This window comes from Schistocerca americana, chromosome X (assembly GCF_021461395.2).
Source record: "Schistocerca americana isolate TAMUIC-IGC-003095 chromosome X, iqSchAmer2.1, whole genome shotgun sequence".
NCBI classification, from domain to species: Eukaryota; Metazoa; Arthropoda; class Insecta; order Orthoptera; family Acrididae; genus Schistocerca; species Schistocerca americana.
Window position 1 is genome coordinate 940559247 of NC_060130.1, and position 25027 is coordinate 940584273.

Sequence of the window (25027 nt, forward strand, 5' to 3'; positions counted from 1 at the left end):
CCAGGTATAAGGTTCTATTTTAGTCTTGGAGGAGCAGGGGCCTGTTGGTTGTGGTTGGGCCTTCTTTCACAGTCTTCTCAGTCTGTTACCACATGACTGCTTCCAGTTTTTGGATTTGGTCCATCCTTTTTATGCCTGTTACTGTGTGTGTTTAATATTTATTATTTTATAATTTGACTCCCCTGCCTTGATCCATCCACTTACAGTGGACCGTCTTTCTTCTGGGACTAACTTCACAAACGTGGAACTAATGGCCTCACCATTTGGTCTCATAACCCGTCTCCAATCAATCAATCAATCAATCAATCAATCAATGTGTATCTGTTGTGTTTATTAAACTTACAGAAAATGCTACGAATTTATGCACCAACCTAATATTATCAATAAATTGTGGAGAGACTGTAACAGATATGATAAGAAAGTTGGGGGTGACAATAATTAAAACAAAGACATTTTTCTTTGAGGCAAGATGTTTTCATGAAATTTCAGTCACCAACTTTCTCTTCTGAATGCAGAATGTTTGGATGATTCCCACCTACATAGGGAGAAATGACTATCGTTATAAAATAGGCGAAAGCGGAGCTCACACAGAAAGATTTAGGTTTTTGTCTCTCCTATGTGCTATTGGAGACTGAATCAGTCTAGAAATAGTCTGAAAGTGGTTCTATGAACCATCTGTGAAGTACTTAAGTGTGAACTGCGAAGTAGTGATGTAGATGTTGTCATGTACTGATGTACGCTTTTCAACCTGTGCTCTGTTAACCTTACATGTATTATGTCAACAAAATGATTGTACTCTCATTTCTGTGTCTGCTTAAGTAAGTGCATGTAGTTTTTATAAGGCCTTATGTAATTGAAGAATAATGATTAAGAAGCCTAAAATCTTGAACTAGAGCCTTCTAATACAAAACTCTGTACAGTGCACTAACTGGGCAGCACACATTCAGAGCACTGAATGAAGATACTTGATTACAGTGTTGCCAAACTGCCTTTTTTGACCTCAATTTTCTGCCAAAAATATGCGTGGGCTGAAATTTTGTCAGAAATTTTTGTGCTGTTCATATGCAAGGAGTTGCACAATGGCATCAGAGTGAGCAAATTTTTGTTCCATTTGTATACAGCAGTTCCAGCTGCACAAAATGCTATTATTTTTGTTAAGCTTAAAGAATGGTTTATATTAATCAGTACAAGTAGCACAAAATTTATAACACCGTGCTACCAATTAATTGTATTAAGTCTGTCCATGTCTCATTTATTGAAATACTGAGATTTAGTATTGTCCCTCTGAGCTATATTGTGTTTACATTTGACTTTTGTAATTTTTATGATTTTTCATAATTTGTGTGTGTTGTAGTTTTATAGGACTGTATATCTTAATTTAATTGCTACTGCACTGCTTAAATTTCTGTTTGTTTACCATATTTACTCGAATCTAAGCCGCACTTTTTATCTGGTTTTTGTAATCAAAAAAACCACCTGCAGCTTAGAATCGAGTGCAAAGTAAGCGGAAGTTCTGAAATATGTTGGTAGGTGCTGCTACATCTAACTTCTACTGTTGAATATATGTAGCGCTACACAGGCATGCTTTGCAGGCACGAAGATAATACTGGCGCCAAAACCTCTGCATCAGTAAATAAATTGAAAGAAAAGGTAGAAGAATGTAAACATTATGCCATGCATTCTTTCGTGTTTGCTGCTATCTCATTTAAATCCTGTGTGCCTAATAAACTACGAAACTAGAGTGAGACAACAGCAAACGCGGAAGAATATACATATCATGTCATGTTTATATTCGTATTATTCTTGTGATGAATAGTGATACAGTCGGAAATGAAGCACGGCAACTGACTAGATTTTTAAATCTAAGATGACTCTAATATCTGTGCAGAATGTAATGTACTAAAGAGGCGTTTGCAAAGATTTTCAAACTGAGAAAAATTTTTGCTTACCTCTCGTTCAGAGCATCTTCCATCATACGCAGTCTATTATTTGGTTCTTCTTGATCATGATCAAAGAAAGCAGCAGTGTAAGTAACAACAAATAGCAGTCTCTTGCCATTGTTTTGCTTGCGAGACAATTCCTCTTTTTTTAAATTGTGAGTCGCAGTAGTGAGCACAAAAGCAAGCCAATGCTAAATTTGTGATCCCTTGATGCCTCAGAACATGTCCTACCAACCGGTCCCTTCTTCTTGTCAAGTTGTGCCACAAACTCCTCTTCTCCCCAATTCTATTCAATACCTCCTCATTAGTTATGTGATCTATCCATCTAACCTTCAGCATTTTTCTGTAGCACCACATTTAGAAAGCTTCTATTCTCTTCTTGTCCAAACTATTTATCGTCCATGTTTCACTTCCATACAAATACTTTCAGAAATGACTTCCTGACACTTAAATCTATACTCGATGTTAACAAATTTCTCTTCAGAAATGCTTTCCTTGCCATTGCCAGTCTACATTTTATATCCTCTCTACTTCGACCATCATCAGTTACTTTGCTCCCCAAATAGAAAAACTCCTTTACTACTTTAAGTGTCTAATTTCCTAATCTAATTCCCTCAGCATCACCCGACTTAATTAGACTACATTCCATTATCCTCATTTTGCTTTTGTTGATGTTCATCTTATATCCTCCTTTCAAGACACTGTCCATTCCATTCAACTGCTCTTCAAAGTCCTTTGCTGTCTCTGACAGAATTACAATGTCATTGGCGAACCTCAAAGTTTTTATTTCTTCTCCATGGATTTTAATACCTACTCCGAATTTTTCTTTTGTTTCCTTTACTGCTTGCTCAATACACAGATTGAATAACATCGGGGAGAGGCTACAACCCTGTCTTACTCCCTTCCCAACCACTGCTTCTCTTTCATATCCCTCGACTCTTATAACTGCCATCTGGTTTCTGTACAAATTGTAAATAGCCTTTCGCTCCCTGTATTTTACCCCTGGCACCTTTAGAATTTGAAAGAGAGTATTCCAGTCAACATTGTCAAAAGCTTTCTCTAAGTCTACAAATGCTAGAAACGTAGGTTTGCCTTTGCTTAATCTTTCTTCTAAGATAAGATTAAGGAAAGGCAAACCTACGTTAGCTTAGAAAGACTTAAACACCTATAACAAAGAGAACGGCACTTATCAGATCAAAGCAAAATAAGCGATCAATTCAAACCAGACGAAGCATGTGAAAAAGGAAGGTTACTCGTATAAATATGGACAGAGCGCCTGACACATAGCAATGACTACTTGGTAAAGCTTAAATGTTAAGCTTACGACTCGAGCCAGACTACGGTAGCTGTATCTTCATCCATTCGACCTCAATTGTGTTTCATGTTACAATGGACTGGAGTGGCGGTCTAAAACTTTTCTCTCACCTTGAATTTTGAGTCTCAAATTTCAGGAGCAGCTTAGATTCGGGAAAATTTTTTTTTTTTTTTTTTTCCTTTTCCTTGATTTAGAGTTTCATTTTTCAGGTGCGGCTTTGATTCAAGTGAGGCTTAGATTTGAGTAAATACGGTATAATAGTAACACCAAAGTGTAAAAAAATCAAAGTTGTAATATACTCTCAGCTAAAAAATAATGTTCTACAGAAACCGCTACAAACTATAATACTGGTGACTTCTTTACTATCTTGTTCTTAAATAACCAGTTGTCAATCATGTAGAATTTGACTCCTGGTTTGCTTGTGGCAATTTTATCCAGCATCATTGTGGTAACAATATAACTAGAATTTTGCATGCATTTCTTTGTTTTTTACTCAATTCTTGATGTACGTGTAATTTTTTTACTTGTGGACACCTGTAAATATTCTCCAGGAATATTTATTTGAAAATGTGTGTTATTTGGTGGCCGTTGCTTTTAATTGTAGGTACTGCAGAATATTCATCACAGAAATGGAATGAAGAAGAGTGGTTATTTTAACTAGAGAAAAGCTGCAAGTAATTGACAAATTTTCTGAAGATGTTTTTGCACATTGGTTTTTATTTATAACGGATGGAAGAGTTTTGAGTGAAATCAAGATGATGATATTTTCGTAGTGCCTGAATTCTTCTAATTTAATCAAAATTAAGAGCTTGTTTGTTAATAAAACAACTGTGAAACTTAAGTCCAGATGATCAATGCTCTAAGTCAGATATGATTCCTCAGTAAGAAAATATAGGCAGTTTGTCAAAAATGAAGCAAATCAAATGTAGATAAATGACAGAGGTGATCACATAACTTATTATTCTTTTCATGAACAGTTTATACTAATTGACAGTTGAAATAACATATTTTATATGTTACAGTAGTCAGCTGTAATAAAATATTTGTTATAAATTGTTTATGTTATTTTTTCTGTTTTCTTAATAGGGAACATACTAAACCCATCAGATATATTTACATGTGTAAAATATATAGCTGAGCATCAGGCTCCAGCTTCTTCATATCCTGTTGGGATTCTCACAACAGAAAACAGAGATGTTTGGGCCAAAGCAAGAAAACATCTGGAAGCTATAGGGAATGCAGATGTCTTAAAATTAATAGATTCCAGTATTTTTAATTTGGTGTTGGATGATGTTAGTGTTGCTGATGACAAAAAATACATGATGCAGTGTCTTCTACATGGTGATGGTAGGAACAGGTGAGAATTATTTATATAGCTGTTAGACATATATATTTTCATTATATGTGACACTTCAGACCAATATTTTTTATCTAAAGAAAAGAGTGCCCAAAATGAATCTACAGACACATCTTATTACCAAATTGTAAAGTCTAATAAACAAAAAACACACACAAAAGTATAACTCTCAGGACTTAGGTCTCTCTCCATTCTGAACATGAGGAAAGATGCTAGGTAATTGGTTATTCGAGGATTAGGCAATGTAGTCATCCTGGACCTTGTGTAAAGAGAAAACGGGAGAGGGACGCAAATGAACCTGGTGATGCAGTGCCCAAGGCATTGGACACTGATTCCAGGATTCGGAATGGTCAGGGTTCAGTCTCCCACCAACCATCCAGATGTAGGTTTTACAGGGTTTACCTACATTTATTAATGCAGATAACATAACGTTCCCTTTCAAAAGGACACATCAGATTTCCTGCCCTATCAGAGGCTGGGCCACCTGTGAAAGCACTGACATCAAATGCAAACTCTGCTGCAAATACTGCCAGCTTTTTATGTCGGTATGATCTCCAACCAGATGTCCACGAGAATGAATGGCCACCACCAAACCATTGCCAAGAACAAAGTTGACCAGCCAGTGGCACAACATAGAGCTGAACATAACAAGCTCCATCTCAATGTGTGCTTCACAACCCAGGCCATCGGGATTCTTCCCTCCACCACCTGCTTTTCCGAACTACACAGATGAGAATTGTCCTTACAACACTTCCTATACTCCCCTAATCGTCCTGACCTCAATCTCCAGTAGCTCTTTGTCACCACTCTCCAAATAATGGTTTTCCCTTCCTCCGTCCTGTGACCCCCTCACAAATTCATGTCCCAAAATCACCTTCAGCGTGCACCATTCCCCATGGGCTCTGACAACCGTGCATTACATGCTGAGCCCATGCTCCTGTCACTGCTTCTTCCATCATTACTTGCTGGCAGACTGGCTGCCTCCCACCAGACTTTTAGCCACTCATCCCTCAACACCTCTCTCCCTATACCCACCCCACCAGATGCAACACCCATCCCAACCTAGCCCACCTGGAACATTTCATGCAATTGGAGCCGTTTAAATATGTGTGCTTGTCAATGTCTCAAGGCTTCTGCCTTTCATTGAGTGCTATCCTTATTCCAAAAGTATTCCTTCGTTGAAAAAGAGGAAACATACCACACAACTCGAGTTTCACCAGCTATGTTAATGATTGTAATTTTTGTATTAGATGGTAAAGTTTAGAGTTTAGTGACAAGAACGTAGCCTTTTGTCCTTCCAAGTTGGAAATTTGATAAGCCAAAATATAAATGCAGTTGTTGGCAGTGAGTTTCTCACTATTCATGTTTTTCAGTAAATGGAAGAATGGCCATGAACATGGATGGAGTGGGAGTCATTCCTGCTATATTTGCTAACACGTGCACTGCCTGTAATATAGCTGTAGTTGGCTCCTGATAAGCCTGTGCTGTTTGCATTAGTAGTTGTTGTAGTTCCTTCTGAGTTGAAAAACCCACATTGTAGCCTAATTCCAAAATTGTTTGAAGTCTGATTTGTATGCATCACAGATCCCAAGTCATCCCAACTTTTGTAAAAGGGTGATCTACTCGCAGAGACAAACATAAATATACAGCATATTACCAAGCAACAATCATAGGTATCTTATGCTCGTATTCCCAAGGGAAGCCCAGTCCAAGCTGTATCAGTGTCCACCAGAATAGCACCGTAGCCAGTGCAATAACATTTTTCTCGCATCTTATCACACAGGGAAGAGATTTTGACCAGCCCTATGTGCGCTAGTATGTAGGAATTTTCAAAATATATTCACTGAATTGCGAATTCACTTAGCACCAGCTTTATTGGGTAAAGCTATATACTACTCATCGGTGACGTGTGAAAATTTGTGGCAGATCAGGCCTCAGACCCAGATTTACTGCTTATTGTGAGGGCTCACATTACCACTTACACTATCCAAACACACTCCCCGGACTGACCCAACCTTCCAGTGTCACGCTGTCTATATCCTTACATCATAGTCTAATCTATTCATGCCTTAGTGTTCACAACTTTACTTGTATTCCTGCACCAGGAAGAATAAAACTATGAGGAAGCAAGGCTATTGTTGTTATTGTCAATGTATGCCCTGCCTGAGGCTTGTAATACATATTTTACATGACGATCCTGCAGCCATTGAAATATATTTACTGAATTATCCAGTACAGCTGATGCTAAAATAATCCACAGTTCAATGAATATATTTTGAAAAATATATTTATGGCTATGGGATTGTCAAGTAAAATATGTATTACAAACTTCAGGAAGGGCATACGATGATAATGAAAACAATATCCTCAATTCATAATAGTTTAATTCATTCTGGTGTGGGAATACAAGTAAAGTAACAAGTACTAAGGGATGAACAGATTAGACTATGACATAAGGATGTAGACAGTGTGACATGTGGAAGTTTGGGTCAGTCTAGGGAACGTGCTTGCCGAGCCGAAGTGGGAAGGAGACCACTCGCGAGAAGTGAGAAATGTGGGTTTAAGTCCTGGTCTGGCACAAGTTTTCATGTCACCAATGGTTAGTATAGCTTTACCCAGTACAGTTGATTCTGAAAGAATTCACAACTCAGCGAATATATTTTGATGGCTGTAGGATCATTGAGTAAAATGTGTGTTTTATGTTGGAGTCTGGCATGATCCCATCCAAGCACAGGATTGAGGATCAATGCCATCTGAGTAATTGGGCCACAGCAGTTGATACTAATGTTTCGCCTGTTACTCGATGTCCATGGTACTGTCTGGTGGCACCAGAACAACAGTTACGTCTTTGTGTTAGTGCTACTATCCACAGCTGAATGTTTGCTTTTACTAAAATATTTTGGGCTGTTCTTACTAACTTTACGCTTTGAACTAATCATGTGAGTAAGGATAAATGTATTGATTACTGATCACTTAGTAAAAATTCTGTTTTTCTTGTCTGATATCTGTAAAATGTGTTGATCCACCAAATTGTTTTATTTATTTCAGATGGTTTGACAAATCATTCTCCCTTCTTTTTTCCAAAGATGGAGTAGCAGCAATAAACTTTGAACACTCTTGGGGAGACGGTGTTGCAGTGCTTCGTTACTTAACTGATGTATTCAAGGACAGTAGTACAAAACCGAGGATTCATCCTGATACTACAGTGTCCAACTGTGAACCAGAGAAAATGGTGAAAATGTTAGGTACATATTGTATTTTGTGGTGTCCAGTGTTCAGGAAAACTGCAGAATTTTTGCGTTTTGCCTGAAAACCATGGAAAAGGCATGATACCCAGTTTGCTTTGGGGAAGAGACATTTGCTTGTCTTCAGCTTGGCTCGATGCAGTGCTGTGCTCACCATTCACCATCAGCTCGGAGTTGTGTGACCAGCCGCTACTGGTGCCTTGTTATCCCCCACCCTTCCCCTCACTCAGTACAACTAACTGATGAGCTAGCCCAGCCCGGCCTGTCTGCGGCTTGCCAAGCCATGCCAGCTGAGTTGTACTGTGATTTTTTGTTGTTTGAAATGGAGTGGCTTGCATGTCTTTTGCTGCATCCTGGCTATGCTTCCCTGGGTTATTGTTGTCCTGTGGTTTTGTAGCTTCATGACATGGTGTGAACAGGAATGCGCAGTGAAGGGTATTACATTAACAGCTATACAGATGTAAGTACTGCTTTGTTTACTAACATGGTGTGATGACAAAGGTGTCATTTTAGGGGAGTTCACGGCCTATTTGAATCCATTTATTTTGAACCAGGTATGCTAGGGCATGATAATTTTGCACCCATTTCATTTTCTGTTTATATGTACCAAAAAATTACTATTGTAGCATGCCAACAGCTATCAATCTAATTGTTTGTGTGTATGAATAAGATTGATTATAGAATTTTAGAGGCAGACCTAAAATAGTGTCATTAGAACACAAAAAGCACTGCAATAGCTCTAGCTGAAGGAGATAAAATTTGAAAGGGCAAACTGTTCAGGTATCCACAGACTGCCCTAAAGTTTGTATGGCATTCCAAAGGGAACTGAAAAGCATGCTTAAATTCGAGGGTAAACAAGGGGATCCCATACTTTTGGACTTTTAGGTTGTGTGGCATATGTACAGTGCATGGTACCTTTAAAACTATTAGTATTAGCAGTGGTTGGAACCTTGTTCAGTTTCTAAGAGCTTTATATGATCTGTTCAAAAATTTTCCCTCCCACTGACTGATTTCAGCAATATTACAGGCACGTCTGTTATCCTGCAGAAGTTTTGTATCGTTTGGTGAGTGGAAAATAACATGGCAGCAGTCAGAGCTCAGAAAATATTAACAGTGGGTCTGTGAAGGAAGTAGAAAGGGTAAAGCACGAACAGGAGGAGGTAAAAGCAAAACCTAAGGTCACTATTTGAATTCCTAAGAGTCAAAGCTACCAAGTAGTGGATGAGGGACAAGATGCTGAGAGCTCATCTTGCCTTTCTTGAGACTGTGGCTGCTCAAGTTGAGCTGTTTCTGACTAAATTTGTGAGATGTCCCCTTAACTCTTTTCCTCCATACTCCCCTCCATTCTGTGGTCAGAGAATTAATGAGAAAATTTATCAGACCACAAGTTTTATAGGAGCAGATATCTTCAATATAGATCTGAGTGCAACATAACTCTGTAGCGATCTCAGAAAGTGGACAATGGGTATGCCACCAAAAAAAGCACTGGGTCAGTGTGACATATCGGAGAAAGATAACTTGGCATTATGAAGTGAGTGCCTTTTGTTTATGAAGATTATAGTATACCAAATTTTGGATAAATCAACTGTGATGTATTCTTTTATGTAGGGCACCATATAATTAGATCCAGAATGTTGACCTTGCTAGGAAACGGTCAGGCATAGCATCGACACATCTTACTGCCTTAAATCACTGTGGTGATCATAAAGCTGTGAATTCCAAAATCTTTTAGAAATCATTTCAGTAGAGGAATCCTCAATCATTTAGTGGGAATCGTGATTTCATTCATCAATCCTGGATTGTGGCATTGGGAACAAGAATGGATGTGAAAATTTGAAGAGATTCATCATGATTGCTTGCATTATCTTCCATGGCAATGCCAGTTCTGACCGCTCCTCCATTCTGGTCAAAAATTTGACTGAAGCCTCTGTCATAGTCCTTTGTACCTTTTCATGATGTGGCCAAGGACGCATGGGGTTTTGTATCAAGCAATTAATACACGGCTTCCAAGATGCACACGGTGGGTATGGTGGAACAGGAGGAGAGAAAATGACAGCTGAGAAGTCCTCAAAAAATGGAGAAAAAGAAGGAAGAGATTAGAGAAAAGCTGAGAGATCTACAAAGCACCATACCAGATTCAGATTGAAGTAGTAGTTCTATTACTAAAAAAACTCAGCTTGTTACTTCAGTTAATGTTCATGTATGAGTCCTCACCAAAACAGTCTGTTACTGTTGCTTTCACAACTATTTTGTTCAAATTGTATTTGAATTTTATTGTTAGGTCTCTTTGTGTAAAACAATTTTTTGCTGAAGTAGGTAATGCTCTTCGTTTTTATGCTAGTGTGCCCTCGTAAAAGGTGATTGTTCCTAATGGAAATATATTAATAATGTTTTACTTCCTGTGCAGTCTTGTCTCATTCTGTTTTTCCTGTAATTTTTTGTTCGTATTACTTCAAACACTTAATTCTGATGCCAAATTCTGGTATGTTTATTTCTTGGTTAAGGTAAACCATGTTCATTGTAAGTGGGATTTTTCCTTTTAACTCGGAGTAGAGCCTCCACTATGTTCCTATACATTGACACTATTTGTTACTTTTGTCATAGAAGCGATCAAAACTAGGTACAAACTAACTGCAGTTCAACCTCGGAATCGTACAAAAATTGGCAATTTTATAATTAACAGTATTAGTACGAGGTACTGGAATGATGCACTGCTAATGTTAATATAGGCCACAAAAATCTGTTACATGGGCAAACACTTTTTTTCCTGTAACAAATGATGAAAATGACTGAAAAATAAATATTGCTTAAAGTGTCAAACAGAAATGAGATATAGACACTGTATAGAAGACATGTCATGGTTCCAACTAAATGATTAAAAGAATTCCAAACAGAAAACTTACTTATGTATTTAAATCATTTCTGAAATATAGAAATGAGTCCCATTTTCATGGAGAAGAAATAATATGAGTAGAGAATGTGATTATCCTGATTGGCAATACAGCACATACACTTGTGTGTGATACTGTTAAAAATGCTGCTTAGGGGCTGTATAGTAAATGTATGCTTTCAGTATGGCATGGTATGGAGAGGAGGACTTGAAGCAGCAGCATGTTCTCAACAACATATCCAGTGGCCTGTACAGAATCGTGCTCAGGAGTTTGAGCTGGTAACTCCCTACACGGAGTTATGCATTGTACACAAGTCATATACTGTGTCATTTATTATTTTTTCTTATGTTATGAAATGATCATTTATTAGATTGTCTTAAGAACATACAGAAACATTGAGGTGTAATCCTCATACAAAGTGTAATGTGGAAAATCATGGAGGTTGCAACCTCTCTGTGTGTTTGGTGGATGGCAGTGGGTTTTCAGTTGCTATTACTAGTCTAATGCTGAAATTATATTTATTTCCATGTTTTATTGTTCTGTTACTTTGTTTCAATAAGTTATTTTATTTTGTGAAGTATTCAGTGATACATTATCATTCATCCAAATATTCTGCTGAAAAAGATAAACTGAAATTTGTAAAATCAATTGTGGACAAAATGAGAGTTGAATTAGTGCATATTAATAGCTCTAGTGAACTGTTGACTTGTCGTTATATCCAAAGCCACCCATAAGAAAGTCTGTAAGTGTAGAATTGCTGACTCTAAACATAGGTGATGAGTTTATTCTGAGAAAGTATTGGGAGAGTCAAAGAAAATACACATGTACTCTGCTGGCTTTGTCTATAGATCCAGTTGGTAATTTTAGTTAGAAAGGAAAACAGGCTCTTGGGTTACCCTTGGACTGAAACGCAACTACTACTCTGTTGAGGGAAAGGTACATAAGCAAATCCTGTGTCACAACCACGGGCACCTATATGGCACCCCTTATTTATGCCAAACTTTTTATGAACCATCTAAAGGAAAGCCTCCCAAACCCATTTTCTGCTTCAAGCTCATCGATGATACATTCATGATCTGGTCTCAGGGTCAAACACTCTGTCCTCATTCCTCCACAACCTCGTAACACTATCTCTGCCATCCATTTCAACTGGTCCTCCTCGAGCCAACGTGCCACATTCCTGAACATCGACCGCCACCTCTCTGATGGCTCCATCAACACCTCTGTCCATATTAAATGTGATAACCACAACAGTACCTGCATTTTGTCAGCTGTCATCCCTTCCACACCAAAAAATTGCTCCCATAGAGACTGGCCACCCATAGACAGTGGATGTGCAGTGATGAGAACTTCCTTGCGCAGTATGCTGAAAGTCTCACGAAGGTCTTCACATATAGGCACTACCTCACAAGCCTAGTCCTCAAACACATTTCTCATGCCATATCCTCACATACTCCTTATCCTTGCACCACCAACCTGAATCAGCTACTGAGGAGCATCCTCTCTTCACCCAACATCACCGTGGACCGGAAGAACTGCATCATATCCTTCACCAGGGCCTTGATTATCTGTCGTGATGCCCAGAAATCAGGGACATCCTACCAAAGATCCTGCTCAAAGTGGTATTCCATTGCCCACCTGGCCTACACAACATCCTAGTCCATCCATACGCTACTCCCACTCCTGACCCCATGTCACAGACCCAAAAGCAAAACCTGTCCGATCTACCCACCCAGCACATCCTACTCCAGCCCTGTTACACACTTATCCCATCCCATCAGAGTCAGGTCCACTGTGTAAGCAGCCATGTCATAGACCAGCTCTGCTGTAAACACTGTACAGGTTTTTGTGTTGGTATGACAACCAATCAGCTGTCCACCAGAATGAATGGCCACCTCAAGACTGACCAAGAACAAAGTTGACTAACCAGTGGCATAACATGCAGCTGAGCACAACATGCTTTGGTTTCGATGGCTGCTTCACTATATGGATCCTTCCTGCCATCACCAGCTTCTCTGAACTATGGAGTTGGAAGTTGTCTTTGCAATACATCTTTCACTCCAGTAATCCTCCTAGCCATGATCTTCATGAACTCACTGTCCCCACACCAGCTACCCAACAGTTTCCCCTTCCTCTGTCCTGTCACCCCCTCCCAGTCCATGTTACTTACATCATGGGCTGCACCCCACCGATTCTGGCACCCAAGCATCACATATCTAGTTCATGCACCTGTCAGCCCTCCATTGTGCAGTCCTAATGCAAAAGGACGGTGGTGGTGGTGGAAGGGGTGTGAGCAAGTTTTCTTTCTCCCATGTGTGTGTGTCTGTCGACGACTCCATGCTTGTGCTGTTTAGTGAGTGGTCTCCTTTACTCCTACATTATTTACATTTTACCAAAACTTTCCACTATATTTTCACAAAATATCATGATAAACATATCGGAGGTCATTTCATATCGTGCAGATAGTTTGTAGTACTCTGCTCCTGCTCCGGCCATCTTGCAGTCTTATGTATAGGCCGAGTGACCAGTTCTCAGTTTCCAGCAGCATATCACTTACTCTCCCACTTTATAGAACTCATGGCACATTCACAGTGCATCATCAATATTTATGTCAAAATGCTATTCACTTAACTCAGAAATTAAAGAAACAAGATTGAGCACAGTGCTCCTCCATTTGGAAAAATGTATATTGGAACATAGTATAGAACAGAGAGGAAAACTTGCTCACATGTTGGCGGACTGACTCTAGATACTTACTACCTGTACCCAATTACGCACAGTACGTTTTGTATGTTGTAATACTTAAAAGGATTATTTGATAAGTATACATGTTAATAATTATTTATCTTGTCACGTAGAAGGTGGTTTATTCAGCACTTGCTCATACAAGAGTGCGGAGTGAACCACCTCCAGCTAGAACACATACATTATATATTCAACTACAGAACATTCCAGTACAATGATTCTTGACATCTGTGGATACTTCTAGACTGTAGCCAAACCAAATATAGAAATTAATTGTTCAGCGACACTGCTCCCTCCTTAAGAGAACAGCATCTCAGTGTTATGTCGTCCTAGTCTGGAAACGAGTCATCGGTCCTGCATACTCTGACTCCCAATGACAGATGCTCGCCCTGACGGTGATATTCTTAGCAATTCTTTTGCCGCTGCACTCTGTCACTTTTCCACTTGTTGCCTGTCGCTGGAGCTTCGAATTTACCCTGGGTTGCAGGATCTATGTAGGGTTTCATTCGAAGGACGTGGACTTGTGTCGGGGTCAAAATCTTCAACTTCATAAGTAACGTCAAACAACTGTCGTACAACCTTATAAGGTCCAAAGTAGTGCCTGAGGAACTTCTCAGAGAGACCAACCTTCTGAACAGGAGTGAAGATCCAGACGAGGTCACCAGGCTGGTAGACAACAGGGCGGTGGCTTGCGTCATACCTTCGGCGATTGTTTTCTTGAGCCTGTAGCATGTGGAGTCCCGCTAACTGCCGAGCTTGCTCAGCTCTGATTAATAGCTGGCCGATGTAGTCATCATCCACGTCATCAGGATGTAACGTAAACACAGTGTCCATCGTCGTAGTCGCCTCACGCCTATGCAACAGGAAAAATGGCATAAATCCTGTGGTGTCTTGTTTGGCGGGTCTAGCGGTTCTAGGCGTGCAGTCCGGAACCGCGCGACTGCTACGGTCGCAGGTTCGAATCCTGCCTCGGGCATGGATGTGTGTGATGTCCTTAGGTTAGTTAGGTTTAAGTAGTTCTAAGTTCTAGGGGACTGATGACCACAGTAGTTAAGTCCCATAGTGCTCAGAGCCATTTGAACCATTTTTCTTGATTGGCGGTGTTGTAGGCAAACGACACAAAAGCGCCTCATCCCAGTTGCTCTGTTCAACATTGATGAACATTGATAGCATGTCGGCCTAGGTCATATTAAGGCGTTCAGTAAGCCTGTTAGTTTGCGAATGGTAGGCAGTCGTCATGTGATGAATAATGTTACACCGACGGTTTATCTCTGTCACAAGAGTCAATTGAAAAATTTTCCCTTGATCCGTAATTAACAATCTTAGGGCACCGTGGTCCAGTACAATGTCTTCCATGATGAATTTGGCTACCTCGGATGCTTAGGCTGTTTTCACGGCTTTTGTAATGGAATAGCGTGTCAGATAATCAGTGCAAACAATAATCCATCTATTGCCACTAGCAGATGTTGGAAATCTTCCGAGGAGGTCAATCCCAACACGCTGGAAAGGCGTTTTGTCTGGTGGAATTGGTATGAGTCGGCCAGGTGGTTTCTGGGGAACTGCCTTTCTCCTCTGGCACTCTTGACAGTGCAACACATAGTGACACACTCTTAAATAAACCTGGCCAGAAAAATCGCTTGCGCATTCTATTGTATGTTTTAAGAAGTCCTAAATGTCTGGCTTCAGGTGTGTCATGGAATTTCTGGATAATATCTAAGCTCATGTGTTTAAGAATAACTGGTAGCCACCTCTTTCCAAACGGATTGGAGTTTTTCTTGCAAAGTAATCCATTAATTACCTTAAATTCTCGTTTCACATTCTCTGACTGATTTAAGGCAAGCATAATTTGAGATATCTTGGCGTTCTTCTGCTCAGCAGAGAGATCCTGGAGTGCAGCAAGACAGTCACTATCTTCATCAAAGTGTTGATGGTCTTGCACAGGGTTTGCTGAGAGACAGTCAGCATCTTGGTGTTTTCTTCCACTTTTGCACACTATGGTAATGTAATACTCTTGAAGACGTAGTGCCCACCTGGCAAGTCATAATGTTGGACCCTTAAGACCTGTCAGCCAACAAAGTGAATGATGGTCTGTAACAACTGTGAATGGCCTTCCATAGAGATATTGTTGAAATTTGTACATGGCCCAGATCACAGCAAGCTATTCTATTTCCGTATTTGAGTAGTTTCTCTTGGGTTTTGTAAGTGTCCTAGAAGCATAGGCTATAACCTTCTCTTTTCCATCCGAAATTTGCACCAGAACAGCACCGAGCCCATACCCATTGGCATCTGTGTGTAGGTCAGTCTGCCTTGTTGGAGACACTTAAGAACGGCCCTCAGTGTTTTTATATGTTCATCATATGTCTCTGAGAACACTATAATGTCATCTAAATAACAAAGACACATCGTCCGCTTCAGATGACATAGAAGATTATCCATCATCCGTTCAAAAGTTGCTGGTGCATTACACAAACCAAACGTCATTACCTTAAACTCATACAAGCCCTCAGGGATGATGAATGCAGTTTTCTCACGATCAGCCTAATCTACTTCGAATTGCCAGTATCCCAAGTACATGTCCATGGTTGAGAAAAACTTTGCCCCATTCAGACAATCTAGTGTATCATCAATTCGTGGAAGGGGGTAAACGTCCTTTTTAGTTACCTTATTAAGCTTCCTGTAATCAACACAAAAGCGCCAACTGCCATCTGTCTTCCTGACGAGGACCACTCGTGACGACAGTGGGCTCTGCGAAGGCTGAATGATGTCGTACATCATCATTTTCTCTACCTCGTTGCGTATTATTTGTCGTTCCGTTGTTGACACCCTGTATGCTCTCTGGCTTATTGGTTGATGGTGCTCTTCCGGTGCATCACCGACGATTTGTCTAATTTGCCCTTCACCTGTGGATTGAAGCATTCAGAGAACTCTTGAAGAATGTCAAGTAGCTTCTTCTGTTGTTCCTTGGTGAGATCTGGTGATAGTCGAGCTAGAAGATCTTGTCTTGTAGTGGTAGCGCTAATTTCGCCCACAGACTTGGCATGGGAGGTTTCTAGGATGCTCAACTGTTCTTCAATTAACAGCTCAGCGTTTGCTACGCACATGCGTCTTGGAAGGATCTGCATTTCTCGGCGACAGTTAACTATCCGCAATTCGCCGAATCTGTTCTTAAATGAGACAACAGAGGCTGGGATGCCCAAGTTATTCTTCAGTGGTATGCTTCTCTTACATTCCACTAAAAGATCCATGAGTTGGTGTATGGCATGACATGTGACAATTACCTTTATAGCGCTGACTGCAGGAATGATCACTTCATCCATCACACTCAGTCTCCACACACTCGGATGCCCATCTTCCTATCCACAGTATCTCATCTCGTCTAGCACGATCTTTGAGCGACCACAATTTATAAATGCCTGAGAAGCTTTCAAAAAGTCCCATCCGAGAATGATGTCATGACTATACTCTTGTAAGACGATGAATTCTAAGGGCTGTGTATGGCCACTTATACCCACACGAATGGTACATCTTCCTATAGGTTTTACATATTTCCCATTAGTCACCTTCAGCAGAGATGTTTTGTTGTTGACGAATACGGTTTTCTGCAACTGGCAAATGACTGAATATGATGCTCCAGATTCCATGAGAGCTTGGGCTGGTCGGCCATCCATGTGGATATCGACGTAGTTTCCTATCATTTTAGTAGTGACCAACGGCGGAGGATTTTTCTCTTCTGCAGCCTCACCTCCAAGGAAGGTCGCACCCTTTAGCTTTCCAGGTTGCAGCGGCTAGGTGATTGGCCGGAGCTTGATCGGCGTGTTGGGGAGTGTCCCCTCCAGCGGCTAGCTTGCGACGATGGTGACCTACATCATCGTGCACCCACATCTTCTTGTTCATCTTTGTCGTCCCAGAGTTGACGTCGGCTAAGATTGGTCTGCTGTCTTCTGGTGCGCGCGTCATCAAATATCTGCCGCCTTTCTTGACAATAGCATACCACATGTCCCGGTCGTTCGCAGTGGAAACATATTGGTTGGTTATCCTTGGTCCTCTACATGTCAGTCTTCCTTGGTGCCCAAACTGCCCTTATGACCTCATGAAGCGTCTCTGTTTTTTGATCACCGTGCAATCCAAGTGCCTTCTGAACTTGCTCTCTCACTATGTGACAAAGAACACTTGTGAAATCAGTTGCTTCCTCCATCACAGACATCGATACGACATTTGGAATCCTTTCAAACTTCCTGCATGTAATTCTTTTTTGATGCATTGTCTCAATGTACTGGCATCATTTTATGAAGTCGTCTGCTATCGAAACCTCCTTTAGGAGTAGGGCTTCGTACATGTCCTCAGCAACACACTTCATGAGATGTACAACCTTATCTTCCTCCTTCATTCTAGGATCCACTATTTTACAAAGCTCAAAGACATCTTAAATGTAGGATGCTGTAGTTTCTCCTGGACGCTGTGCCCTGCACTTTAATATATCTTCAGCCTTGCACTTCTGTCGTTGTGTGTCGCTAAAATACTTGCGCAGTTCTCCCTGGAATACTTCTCAGCTTGTGAACTTCTCCTCGTTGTTCTCATACCATTGCTTGGCAGTGGCCTCCAAGTAGAAAAATACGTTAGCCAAACACATGGTGTCATCCCATTTGTTAAATTTGGCTATACACTTGTATACCTTCAGCCACTTGTTTGGGTCTTGGCGATCGTCACCAGAGAACCTGGAAGGATGTCTCACGTGGTGGCACACAGTTGCTGTCATCGTAATGTCCTTTTCTTCTTCTGCCTCCTGATGGGAGCCACTGTGTCGTCGATAATGTGCACTATCACAAGTTCCAGTACCAAGCGTATCCACCAGAATTATGTCATGTAGAAGGTGTAATTCGATGAATGACGAACACTAATTTCAGTTAACGAAGGTTTATTCAGCACTTTCACATACAAGAGCGCGGAGCAAACTGCCTCCGGCCAGAACACTTACAGTGTATATACAGCTACAGAACATTCCAGTACAATGATTCTTGACATTTGTGGATACTTCTAGAATGTACTCGAACCGAATATGGAAATTAAAATTTTACAGTCCATGTGAGTTTTGAACTCACGACACTTCGTGCAACAGTTAAGTATCATAACCACTATACCATGGTTCTACTTGGCTTCTTCTGTGACAATATGTCTATACAAATCTACTCTATAAAGCAGTGACATTTTTGTTTTAAAATCATCTAATAGATGAGGTCACACAATGCTAGCACATATTTGTGTTAGTAGCATCATTTTGTGTTAGCAACAAGATTTGTGTTCAAACGTAGACCAAGTGAGGTGGCAAAGTGTTGAGACATTGAACTTGATTTCTAGAGGATAGTGGGTTAAATTCTTTCTGGCAGTCCACGTTTTGGTTTTTTGTGGATTCCATAAGCAGCTTAAGGCAAGTGCCGGAGACAGTTCTTTTGAAAAAAGAACACACTCTGTTTCCTTCTCCATCCTTCCCCAAGCCAAGCTAGTACTCTATCTTTAATGACGTTGTCAATGTAACATTAAACTTTAATCTTCATTCAGGCACAGTTACTTATCACTCGCGCGCGCGCACACACACACACACACACACACACACACACACACACACACACACACACACACACACTTAGAAATAAAGAGCATTGGAGTAGCTTTGACATTGGAGTAGCTTTGATATAGATCACTGCCCAATGTATACAAATGCTCTACTAGAACCGTTTTATGACTTTTTCTCTTTATTAATAGGTACTACTGTTTTGTCATCAATTGATATAATAGTTTTAGTTCTTTCTTTTTGATTTTTGACTATCTTCTGTATGTTTGTAAGTGAAATTGAGAGTTAATAACAAAAACCACAGCTTTCCTGCTCACCTGGTATTCAATATCGTTTCAATCTGAGTGCCCAGCACTCGACATTTTTAGATCTCTGCTCTTTGCAACAGAAAGTGCCTGCAGTGCAAGTGAACCTTAGCAAAAGATTTTAACAAGAACCCAAGAAAATTCTGGTCCTGTATAAAATCTCTAAGCTGGTCAAAGGCTTCTATCTAGTCACTCTTTGACCAGTGTGATGTGGCAGAAGAAGACAGAAACAGGAAACCTGACATTTTAAATCTTGCATTTTGGAAATCATTCACACAGGAGACTCCTACAGACTTGTTGCCATTTGACTGTCATCTAGGCTTCCGTATGGAGGACATAGTAATAGACATACCTGACATAGAGAAGCAAGTGAAAGATTTGCAAGGTCTGGATGGAATCAGAGTTTGGTTTTACAGAGAGTACTATTTAGCATCATCCCCTTACTTGGCATGCATTTGTTTCAAACCTCTCACCCAGCACAGAGTCCTAAGTGACTGGAGGAAAGTGCAGGTGACTCCTGTCTATAAGAAGAGTAAAAGAATATAGCCACAAAATTACTGACCAGTATCTGTAACATCAATTCGCTGCAGAATTCTTGAATATATTCTCAATCTGAATATGATACATTTTCTTAAGGTGGAAAGGCTTCTGTCCACAAATCAGCATAGATTTAGAAAGCATCACTCATTAAAAAATCAGCTTGTCATTTTCTTGCACAATAACTTGCAGACCATAGATGAAGGGCAACAGGCAGTTTCCATATTCCTAGATTTCCAGAAAGCATTTGATACTGTAGATTGTTAATGAAGACCCAAGTGTATCGTTTAGGTTCATAGATATGTGCATGGCTTGAACAGTTCTTAAATAACCCAGTATGTTGTCCTCGACACCAAGTGTCCATCAGATGCAAGGGAATCATCAGGATTGCCCCAGGCAAGTTTGATAGTTGCTCTTATTCTCTATATACAAGGGATATCGGGAATGTGAGGTTACAAGGCCTGTAGATCTACCTGGGAATTGAGTTTTTCACAGTTTGTACCACTGTTATGTATGGTGCGCACAATGAAATATGTGAGGGGCAACGGTCATCAGTAGCATCTTGACCCATGTTTTGATGACAATAAAAAGTGAGCACTCTCATTCCATCTCCCACTAAGTGCAATGTATGCGCTGTGATATGCTATCTGAATGCCAAGGCTATGACCGCTGCCAGGATTCTTAAGGAGTTGGTGGGACACATCTACAATGCAGGTGTTAAAAAACTAATTGCCTGGTTGACAAAATGCATTGAAGGAAATGGTGATTATGTGCAACAGTGCTGTAATATTTATGCTACTGTTTCATTGAAATATATGCATTTCTGGTTGTGTAAAAAATCTTGTGACCTTATTTTCCTCATATCATTCATACATAAATGATCTGACAGACAGAGTGAGCAATAATTTGTGGCTGTTCGCTCATGATGTACGGGAAGGTGTCATCATTGAGTGAGTGTAGGAGAATACAAGATGACTTGAACAAAATTTCTAGTTGGTGTGATGAATGGCTGCTTGCTCAAACTGTAGAAAAATGTATGTTGATGCAGATGTGTAGGAAAAACTATCCCATAATGTTCAAATACAGCATTAGTAGCATACTGCTTGGCACAGTCATGTTGAATAAATATTTAGGCATAACATAGTGAAGTGAAGTGATATGAAATGGAACAGGCACTAGAAGGGAAAGTGAATGAGTAATATCAATTTACTGAGAGAATTTAAGGAAAGTCTTTTTCATTTTGCAAGGACACCACATGTAAAACACCCGTGTGACCAATTACTGTGTATTGCTCAAGTGTTTGGGATCCCAACCAGATCAGATTAAAGGAAGACATTGAAGCAGTTCAGTGGTGGGCTGCTAAATTTGTTACCAGTAGGTTTGATCGACATATGAGTATTACGGAGATACTTCATGAACTCAAATGCGAATCCCTGTAGGGAAGACAGCATTCTTTTTGTGAAACTCTTTTGAGAAAATTTAGAGAACTGGCATTTGAAGTTGACTGCAGAACAATTTTACTGCCACCAATGAACATTTTGAATAAGGACCCCAAAAATAAGATAGAAATGAGGATTTGTTCGTAGGCATATAGACACTCATTTTTTCCTAACTCTATTTGTAAGGGGGACTGGAAAGAAAATTAACAGTAATAATACAAGGTATCTTCTACCCTGCAACATACCACGGCTTACAGAGTGCAGAATATATATGTAGATGTAGGCGTAGAAGTATGCCTGCATATGTGACATGCTGATGTGCTGTTGTAGTGCAACTGATAAAGTACAAACTTCAGCATCTTGTTCTATATGTAATGCAACTTTGATACATATCGACACTGTCATTCCTAACACAGCTGCAATGCTAACCAACATGGGTTAGGCTGATACCTGTTATGGAATTACACCCATCTTCAACAAGACGAATGAGAACAGGCCAAATGCCCAGTATCATACAGAGGTATATGGGTGGCATGGGAATCCCTTGGATGTGGACTGGAGTCAGTGCAGTGACATAAGTCTCCTGCAGGCTGCTGATGCCTCCTTCTTTCTGGCCTTAAAAAAGTCACATGTTACTTTACTGTGAAAGAAAATGCAGTTACACATTGTCAGACAGATGGTACCCTATTGGCATGTGAGCAAGTCAGAACAGGGTAGAATAATTAGTCTGGAAAATGAGTTGTTTTTAAACTATAGCATATTGTCTTGTGTTGTACATGCGGCTACAACAGTGATGAGTCTGCGAAACCAGCATGGAAAGACTGTCATCATGTCTGCACTGTCTTTACAGAGTGTGAATCCATGTCCACTGCATTCACTTCTGGAGCACTATTACATGTGAGGGGAGCTGCCCATGCTGAAGGCCTACTATAATCTGCCAAGGATTGAACTAGGGGCAAGTACATCGCCAGATCGAATTCTCTTGTTTGGAAACTGTAAAAACATCAGATGACAATCAGACTGTGGACAGAGCCTCTGTAGAGTGCTCAACTGTAGTGTTTTCAGTAGAGTCCCACTTCGGTTTGTCCTGCAATAATAACTATATATGTGTTAGATGCCACCTGTGAGATACAACGTGGCAGCCTACGTTGTCAAGTGCCAAATATGAGAGTTTGAAGCACTGTCAGATACTATATGCAAATTACAGTGACCATTATATCATAAGGTTTTTAGTGCCTGAGCTGTTGCCCCTCACTCAGACAATATCGTGTTTCAGCAGGAACATGCCCATCCAAAACTGATGGGAAATTCTGAGCCATCTTGAAAGAATGATTAATTAAAAAGCTGGACCTCACATGCAATATAAACCACTCTACAGTCTGTCTGTTATAAATACAGTACATAAAAATGAGTGGTTGTAATCAATAGTAAATTTGGAGTAGTCCTGGTTTGTTGAATTATTTGAGGTATCAGTTTTAAAAACTGAAACATGCAAATTAGTCTATGTGGTTAATGCATGTATTCAAAATTGAATGTAGTTTTGAAGTAATCTGTTTTGTTTCAGCTAACAATGTGTTTTTCTTTTGAGAATGAAAAAATTAATTATGTTCTGTTTTCTGTAACCAGATTTCAAACTTGATGACAAAGCAAAACATGACATACAGTCAGCAGCAGAGGCATATGAAAAGTTCTACAAATCTTTAAATTTTAATATTCTTGAATTTCCTGGATTTGGGAAGAAGATTTGTAAAACTCATCGTGTAAGCCCAGATTCAATAATGCAACTTGGATTCCAGGTAAGATTTATTGTAAGCATGATTTTGGGAGTATTATTGATTTGGTACAGTGTACTAAGTGAACTAGCTATAACTAAAGAAGTGAAAATGCAGTAATTCACACATATAATCAGTAGTGTGATTTAATTTTCCTCAAAATGTCTGGAAAAATCAGTGCTTTGCTTTAATAATTAAAAAAACTAATGATTGAGTTGTGATTGAATAGTGATGCAGTCTAGTTGATAGTCATGTTCAGATATAACTCCATTACGTGAAAACTGTATCTTGTTGTGTAACAGGATGTTTAACATCCAGTCTACATTATTTTCCTTTCTTATAACAAATGTGTAAATAACCCACCCAGATAGCCGTACATGTTAGTGCCCCTACTGTTATGGGGACATGTGTTACCCCGGGATTGAAACTGTCTGGCTGATGAAAGACCAGGGTTGGTGTGCCGGCCAGCCTGGATGTGGTTTTTAGGCAGTGTGCCTCACCCCACTAGGTGAATGCAGTGGTACCCAAGACTCACCTCAGTTACATGATTTGCAAACATTTAGAAAACTGTCACTCATTTCCAGATGAATAACAGTACACGCAGGCAATTCAAGTACGCATACTCCATTCAGGGGGCAAGTGAAGGGTGTAATTGGGTGGCAAAAGGAAATACATCTGGCCACCCCTTAAATTAACCATGGCAAATCCGTTCTTAATCATGCACCAGCGTGGGACAAAGGCACAAGAAAAAGAAGAAGATGAAGAAATATGTAAATAATGTTGGACAGAAACACAGGAACAGCTACAGTATTAGCTTCTGGTGAAAATGGTGTGAGCACTTCAATAAAATCCTTTCATTACAGAAACACAAATCCTATGACTTTCGTGCCTTTATGTGAAAACTGCATTGCACTATTATAAATGCCTTTAGAGTTATTGATTGATTGTATTTTCTCTTAGTTTTGCATCACCCCCTATTTGATATTTGTAAGAGTCAGTTTTTATGGTGAACCAGTAAGGATTAAATAAATTCATTCAGCATCTTAAAATTAGGATTTCTCTGGGAATATACACCGCTGGCCATTACATAGCCACAAAAGGAAGGACAGAAAAAAAAAATGCTTATTGTAAATATACAGTCTAGTTGGAAGTACACAACAGTTAAATTAGTTGGTGATTGGGGGTGTACAGGGTGCGAAATTTATTGCACAGAGTTGTGCATGTGGCAGCAATAATGGTTCCTATGCACTTCATGCCCGAAACATTGCTTTCACGTGGTAGAAAGATTATGGCCAGTATTTTGTTGGATGCAAAAGTGATTCAAATTATTTAGTACTTTGCAAAGGGTGTAACAGTAACTGGTGAGTACTGCGCATATCTTCAGGACAATTTTGCTGCTAATATAAATGAGGAGGGGGAATAAGAAACCCTGCTTCAAGATGACAAAGCTCCTGTGTACATATGCCTTTGTGATAGGAAAACTGGGGAATTTGAAATGTTGGTTGAGAAAAGATGTACACTGCTCACCAGGATTGGCAGCTTGCTAACTGTCTCTTGTTCCTAAATGTAAAGGAATTTGGGGCAATAACACAAATTGTGTCCAACAAAGAGGTTATGACAGTCATAAAATAGCATTTTTGGGCTTTTTGGTATCTCACTTCAGAGACTGGATAAGTATTGGACAAAGTTTGTTGGCCTAAAAAGGAGTACTACTAAATAATAGGACCACTTGTGACAAATGGCACAGTTTTCAGACTTGAAATTCTTCCTCCTCCTCCTTTTCAGATAGTATCATCATGAGTGATTGACTCACAGTGAGAGAAAAATACTTGAAGTACAAAAGTTGTGAAACTCAATCTCATCATAACGTGAAGCATGTGCTTTCCCTTTTTAAGTGAATACTTGGGAACTT

At 39.9% G+C, this 25027-nt stretch overlaps 1 protein-coding gene across 2 annotated transcripts in view; it reads left to right on the forward strand.

Moving 5' to 3' along the window:
- LOC124555692 (carnitine O-palmitoyltransferase 2, mitochondrial) overlaps positions 1-25027 on the forward strand; it is a 150094-nt gene that overhangs the window by 70948 nt on the left and 54119 nt on the right. For both annotated transcript variants that reach the window (XM_047129694.1, XM_047129695.1), the window contains exons 7-9: positions 4342-4612; positions 7661-7857; positions 22970-23139. In XM_047129694.1, the coding sequence (XP_046985650.1) occupies positions 4342-4612; positions 7661-7857; positions 22970-23139 (638 nt within the window). The remainder of the gene's footprint in view (positions 1-4341; positions 4613-7660; positions 7858-22969; positions 23140-25027) is intronic.